The sequence below is a fragment of the Crinia signifera genome, chromosome 2, assembly GCF_055691185.1.
Source record: "Crinia signifera chromosome 2, ASM5569118v1, whole genome shotgun sequence".
In the NCBI taxonomy this organism is placed as follows: Eukaryota; Metazoa; Chordata; class Amphibia; order Anura; family Myobatrachidae; genus Crinia; species Crinia signifera.
In genome coordinates this window covers 50,215,659-50,222,310 of record NC_139218.1, presented here as the reverse complement: position 1 = coordinate 50,222,310, position 6,652 = coordinate 50,215,659, and the positions used below count along the sequence as shown (strand labels likewise).

At 45.7% G+C, this 6,652-nt stretch overlaps 1 protein-coding gene across 1 annotated transcript; it reads right to left on the bottom strand.

The window, feature by feature from the left end:
* Window positions 1-383: 383 nt before the first annotated feature.
* Window positions 384-4,477, bottom strand: LOC146058727 (histone H2A, embryonic-like). The gene is made up of 2 exons (XM_083170970.1): window positions 4,428-4,477; window positions 384-935 (listed from the first exon to the last, which is right to left on the bottom strand). The coding sequence occupies exon 2, from the start codon at window positions 924-926 to the stop codon at window positions 510-512; it is 417 nt and encodes a 138-aa protein (XP_083027096.1). The 5' UTR covers window positions 927-935; window positions 4,428-4,477; the 3' UTR covers window positions 384-509.
* Between the last annotated feature and the right edge of the window lie 2,175 nt (window positions 4,478-6,652).

Below are 6,652 nucleotides of genomic sequence, written 5' to 3'. Positions count from 1 at the left end.
TGCCACAGTTTTGCTATTAGAGAATGCTAAAACTATTGCAAAGCATGCTGGGATGTGTAGTTTCAAAACATCTGGAGGGCCAACGTTGGACATGCCTGACTTAAAGGATATGGTTTGCCCAGGTACTCATTTGTTGCTCACATCAAGCATGAAGGAGCCTTTTAATAGTCCATTCTACAAGCCCTAGTGTCCTAGGCCACCGACAATATACGTCCGAACCAGACAGACATATTGTGTAACAGGGTTGCAAGCTACAGTACTGGTGAAGACTAAACCAGTCAGATAGTTACAGTTTGCCCAATAGACATTTTAATAATAGCAGGTGCTTACCATGACCTTTCCAAACTCTAAAAACGACCAGTTACAAAAGAAAAAGGGCAGAATTTTTAAATATTAAAATTTTAATCAGAATTACAGTTTAAAAACTACACTTTAAAAGTAATCACATAAAATAGCAGCAAAATATATACAAGTGCCTTATAGCAAATTTGTCAAATCCAGTGCAATGCTCAGAACTCCTGAGACTCTGCAGCTTTCGGCTCTTGAGAGGTCGGGCCCCTTGCTGTCTTCTTTGGCAGTAGGATTGCATGGATATTTGGCAGCACTCCTCCATCAGCGATAGTGACACCACCAAACAGCTTGGCCAGTTCCTCATCATTCCTGACAGCCAGCTGAACGTGTCTGGGCAAGATGCGGGATTTCTTGTTGTCTCTGGCTGCATTTCCCGCCAGCTCCAGGACCTCGGCACACAGGTATTCCAGGGTGGCTGCCATGTAGATGCTGGCTGCAGAGCCAATCCTCTCAGCATAGTTTCCCTTCCTCAGAAACCTGTGGATGCGGCCAACAGGGAACTGGAGACCTGCCTTAGAGGATCGGGAGGATTTACCAGCTACAACTTTCTGAACCTTCTTTCCACGACCAGACATGCTGATGACCTATTAAAAACATCTCGTTAGTCCCTGTAGTACTTTAATAACTTGAAGTTAAAAACCAAAATATGACAAACTGTCCATGTTTAGAGCTGAGGATTTACCATCTTTGCTATACAGTAGACACACAATATTCCATGTCAGTTAAACCAGGCACAAGACCCACTGACTCAGTATCAAGTGTACAAAGTATCATTAAAATCTACCACATCGCTATTAACCCATGTAATACATTTCTTCTCTAGGCACCATTGTGGGTTCTCTATTTCATACCCCCGTTGGCTCACCACACATTGGCCTTGTGCCCTTCTCCGCCACCACAGGCCCATAGTCCTTTGGGCCTGTTGTTAGCGCAGAGTGAGTCACCCCCTGCTGCTATGGACACAAGTTTACCCTAGCCTTACATCTAGCCCTGGGGTACACATGTAGGAGGCGCTGGACTTGGTTGCCGATGAGTAAGGAGTCTTGTAGTGCAGTCACTGCTCTGGCCAATTGTGTGCTGCCAGCATGTGTCAGAGGGCCCCCACACGCTGGTCCAATCTGCCTATGGGCATCCCCCAGGGAATGGATGTGTGGGAAGGCAACCAGATGTGAAGTCAACTCCGGTGCCCTGCCCCGCTATTAGGCTACTGCAACACTCCAGTCACACCAGCCTGTGTCAGTCCTCCATGGGCTGTGGTGGGACAAGAAAAGTGGCCTTGGAACCTGCATTATGTGGGGATGGCATGCAGATTACACAGCTTAGAGAAGTATGGCAGTGGGGAATATGAATGAGGTATAGGAAGCTTTGTAATGTTAGCAGTGAGGTATAAGTTACACAATGGGCGGGGCATAGCGTTGGCAGCTTTAAAAATACTGTTCGTGTTCACTGCCCATAGGCGTTAGGGCAAAAAGTAAGTAAAGAAAAGCCTTCAAGGGAAACTGCAGCACATATGTAAAACCTCAGAGCAATGTGCCAGCAGTTTGATTACAGCGTTCTGACAGGACATTGCTTTATACTATGCAAATTTTTATTTTTAATGAGAATTCGAATAAAACATTAAAATACTCATACAGGCAAGTAAAATTCCAGTATTTTTCTTTCAGAGCCTGAAAGTATATTGTAAGGGTCAAGATGAACAGTAAGAGGGGCAGAAACATCAACCTACGGTAGGGAAGTTCTTATTGAACTCTCCAATATAAACTAAACTTTATGAACAGGGACTATACACACACTTTAAAAGTGATTAAAGTCCTACTTTTGGGCATATGTATTAACAAAACCTGAAAGGACAAGGGGAGAAATTGCCATCTTGTTCATAAACTAGAATGATTTGGGAAACCTAGGTGTTCGTTGTGGCACTGCTGAATAAATTAGTAACCTACATTACACTAAATTTTTTCCTACTGAAAGCAGATAGGATATGTAGGCATAGGGAGGGCGGAGCAAACTGCCACCAGCTCCCCCACCCTGCCTGGCTGAGCTGCCTCTATTTTCAATTAAGTCTCCCGGTGGACCGCAAGCGCCTATCGGCTAGCGTTCCACCAGGAGACTTTGAAAATAGCGGCAGACAGGGCAGCTCTGTTGGGCACAGAGGGAAGCTGCAGTCCCCGTTGGCAGTGAGCTATTTCAGTCCCCCTTGGCATCAAGCTCCTAGCAATAAGCATGTAGGTAAGTGGCACTTGTGTCATGGGCATTATGGTTTGTTATATACAGTAGTATGTAATGGGCATCATGTGTGACCTTGTGTAATTGGTATTACAGCATGTGGCTTTATGTGTAATGAGTATTAAAAAGTTTGCTAACATGTGCAATGGGCATTATGGTGTATGGTATAATGTTAGGCTGTGCCCCCTTTTTGTCAAGCAAGAGCCCCACCTACTACTAATCAGGGGGGGTAGGGGGCACGAAATGTACCCTTGGCCCCTAGCTACACCACTGTACCATGGGCAGCATGGACAGAGAGCTGTAAGGAAGTAATGCTAACCATCACAGAGTTCACATATCCACCCCATGCTTGCTTGTGTTTCCTCCCACAATCCAAAAGGATACTGGTAGGTTAATAGGCTCCCAGAAGAGTTAACCCTAGAATGACATTCACAAGTAACATTTCCAAAAAACTACCGTCAGCCAGTCATCACCATGCCCCCTTAAACAGGCGACATGGGGCAGTCAGTCTGACAGCAGAGAAGAGCCTGAAGATGCCAAAGTCCTGGGTGGTGGTGGCCATGCAAAAGAGCATAAAAGGCCCCAGGTGAAGTATACAGATGAAGATGCTGAAGCTCTGGGAGGCGGCAGCTCCCATGGGTGAAGAAAGATAGAAAGATAGTTTAAAAAGTGTTTATTTTATCATTTATTTTACAGGGGGGGGGGGCGCGGCTATAGGTACCAGCAGGCCGTTAATGCCACACATGCTGGTACCTGTGGTTCTCCAAAGTACCAGTATGTGGGGATTTGTAGTCCCATTGTAAAGGACAACAAGACTTTTTAAACCAGCTATCAAACCCTCATCCACCTCCTAAGGGTGCAGGGAACCCTTTATTTGGGGGGTCCCCACCTCCTCAAGAACTCCCAGCCTGGGCTGACTAGATAGGGTGGGTAATGCTTTGGCAACAGGACCCAGTCAAGCGTGTCCACGGCTATGGCATTACACCCAGTGCTAGTGGATCCCCACTCCCCCCCCCCCCCTCTCCCCTATTTTGGGAACCAGGGTCAACTCAAGAACCCAACACTGATCCCCAAAACTCAGGGGACCCCCACATTTTGGGAACCAGCGCCAGCTCCAAAAGGCTGTTGGGGGGGGGGGGGGGGGGGGTTTCTATGCAGCAGCATCAGACAGTGACCTCACACCACTGGTGGCCATGCTTTACACTCCACATGGACCATAATTGGGGAGAGGGGGGGTGGGTTCCATCATGGACAAAAACAACCATATGAAAGAAACTCATGTCAACCTTGAGAGATTTTGGAGACTAGTGCACATGGAGTTGGAGTAATGTTGTGTACACACAGGGGCGATAGGGGCTAAAATCATGGTTGCTGGCGACCATATTGCCAGCAATTGGAGTGCGCACCAGCAATAAGTAGTCAGGTGCGCGCTCCCGTTTTAAGCCCCCTTACGATAGCTGGTCACAACCAGCTGATTACCTCTGCTGCTCCCCCGGCAGAGGTTCCTTTTCATCAGCGACCATTTCTGGTTGCTGATGAAATGGAGAAACTGAGCAATTTATCTCCCCGTATGTATGGGGCTTAATACTACCCTTTATAGAGGGGAGGGTTTGCAGTCTGCCGACAGCTATAGGATCTGTTCGGTCTTCCCCCAATACACTCTAATTACAGCAGACCCTAAACACATCCAATCTGTAATGAATTACTCAACTAAGCATTTTATTAGAGATACAGATTTAAAGAGCTAAAAGCCAACAAACTAATAAGCAACTTCATGATGACAAAAATAGTATCCTTTACATTGTAAATGGTATTAAACTGTAAAAAGCCCACTAAAACCATGTACTCACCAAAATCCACAGCCCTCTACAAAACTGAAAATCCTACAACAGCTCCTACCACACCCTGATCTCACCTGCCATTTATACCACAGTAATTGTATAGTCAGCCAGTTAATTAACCAATCAGGGTCTGCAAGCTCCACATATAGGGCCTTATTCTGGTTCACTCTTTCTGATAAAATCCTTCTTAGATGGACAAAACCATGTGCACTGCAGGTGGGGCAGATGTTACTTGTGCAGAGAGAATTAGATTTGGGTGGGGTTTTACTTCAAAGTGAGATCTATATTGCAGTGTAAAAATAAAGCAGCCAGTATTTACCCTGCACAGAAACAAAATAACTCACCCAAATCTAATTCTCTCTGCACATGTTACATCTGTCCCCCTGCAGTGCACATGGTTTTGTCCATCTAAGAAGGATTTTGTCAGAAAGAGTGAACTAGAATAAAGCCCATAGTTACGGAATCTGTTTAACGCATTAGCTCAGTCTTCCAAACGTAATTGAATTAGGGGCCTACGTAGGGTTACCACCTAGTCCCTTTAATTCCGGACACATGTTAATTACACAGGTTCTGTGGCAGTTTAAAATCAGGTGAAGTGGAGTCTTGAAGTCAGCCAGCCACAGAACCTGTATAATTAATATGTGTCCGGAATTAAAGGGACTAGGTGGTAACCCTAGGCCTACGTAATAATAATTGCAGCACTGATGCAATATTAATGGTCCATACCGTAATGGATAATGTCATTTTTAATGAGCATAAACCCACTATGTACTAAGTCAGTAATTCACAAACTCAATCCTCAAGTATCCCCAACAGTGCACATTTTCCAGGTCACCCGGCAGGTACACAGGTGCACTCATTATTCACTGGCACATTTTAAAAGATCCACAGGTGGAGCAAATTACTTCACTTGTGATTCTGTGTGGAGACCTGGAAAACGTGCACTGTTGGGGGGTACTTGAAGACCGAGGTTGGGAACCACTGTACTAAATGTTACTTGCAGGAGACGTAGTTCATGTCGACAATGTCAACATCCGGGACAAACAAAGTGAAAAACTCATGTTGACATTTTGTCTGTCGACCTTCCCATTGTCAACCTAATGCTTGTGTCGACCTTTTTGACAATGTCGACCTTAGCCATGTCAACCTCTCTCTTGTGTCGAACTAAGGCCTGTTGACCTTTAGTGGTCGACCCAATGCATGTTGTCCTTAATTTGGTCGAACCAATGACCCACACCCATGGACCCATGGATCTTAATATTCTTTAAGTCCTAAAGCAGTTTATGCCATTTGTGGACGGTGTCAACCAACAAGGCCAAATATTTTAACTAGAAACAGTGCACACATTCGGTGCACAGGCCAAACAGGGGTGTGTTCTTGCTGGGAAGGGGCATGGCCATACAATAGTACCCCCAATTCAAATTATGCCACACAGTAGTGCAACTTTATTCACATTATATCATGCGATGGTGTCCCTTATTCACGTTACATCACACAGTAGAACCACTTTACCTTATATACATTACTCCTCACATTATTCACATTATACCCTTAGAAAAAAATCCTGAGAAAATATTGTATTTTAAGCACCTCCATGGCCACACTGCAACCCAGCACAAAGCATTGTGTGCTGGGTAGAGGAGGAGAGCTGCAGCTGCTGCTGTCACTTAAGGGGAGGGGGCCTGGGGCCCCCCACTGGGCCCTTCCATCAGACTTTGGCCTGGGTAATTTGTAACCCCTACCCCTTTCTCTAGGCACCCCTGATAATACCACACAGTAATGCCCCTTACACATGACACACATTATTAATGTCCTTATAAACATAATGCCCCTTACACATTATGCCAACCTTTATTAATGCCCTTATACACATGACACACATAATGCCCATTACACATATGTTGCACATTATTAATGCCCTTATACACATGACACACATAATGCCTGTTACACATATGTGGGGAGTTTGACTGGGGTAGTACACCTGTCAAACCGTAATGCAGGTGTCCTAAGGCGAGCTCATGGAGGACAGAAACCTCCCGTGGAGCAGAAGGGTAAAAGCTTGTCTCGAGGGATGACTTTCAAAAGATCGCAGCGAGGGAGTTCGCTTTAGGCTCGCCACGCTTCGGGCTCGGTGGCTCGCTGCGCTCGCCATACTATCTAGAATCAACTCTACGCCAACGTGGATAGTGGAGGTATGAAAAGGTCGGAGGACGCGTACCGCGGCCCTTTGC

Bases quoted from the DNA above. Each gene is read 5' to 3' on its own strand.
- LOC146058727 (XM_083170970.1), bottom strand. From the start codon at position 926: ATGTCTGGTCGTGGAAAGAAGGTTCAGAAAGTTGTAGCTGGTAAATCC.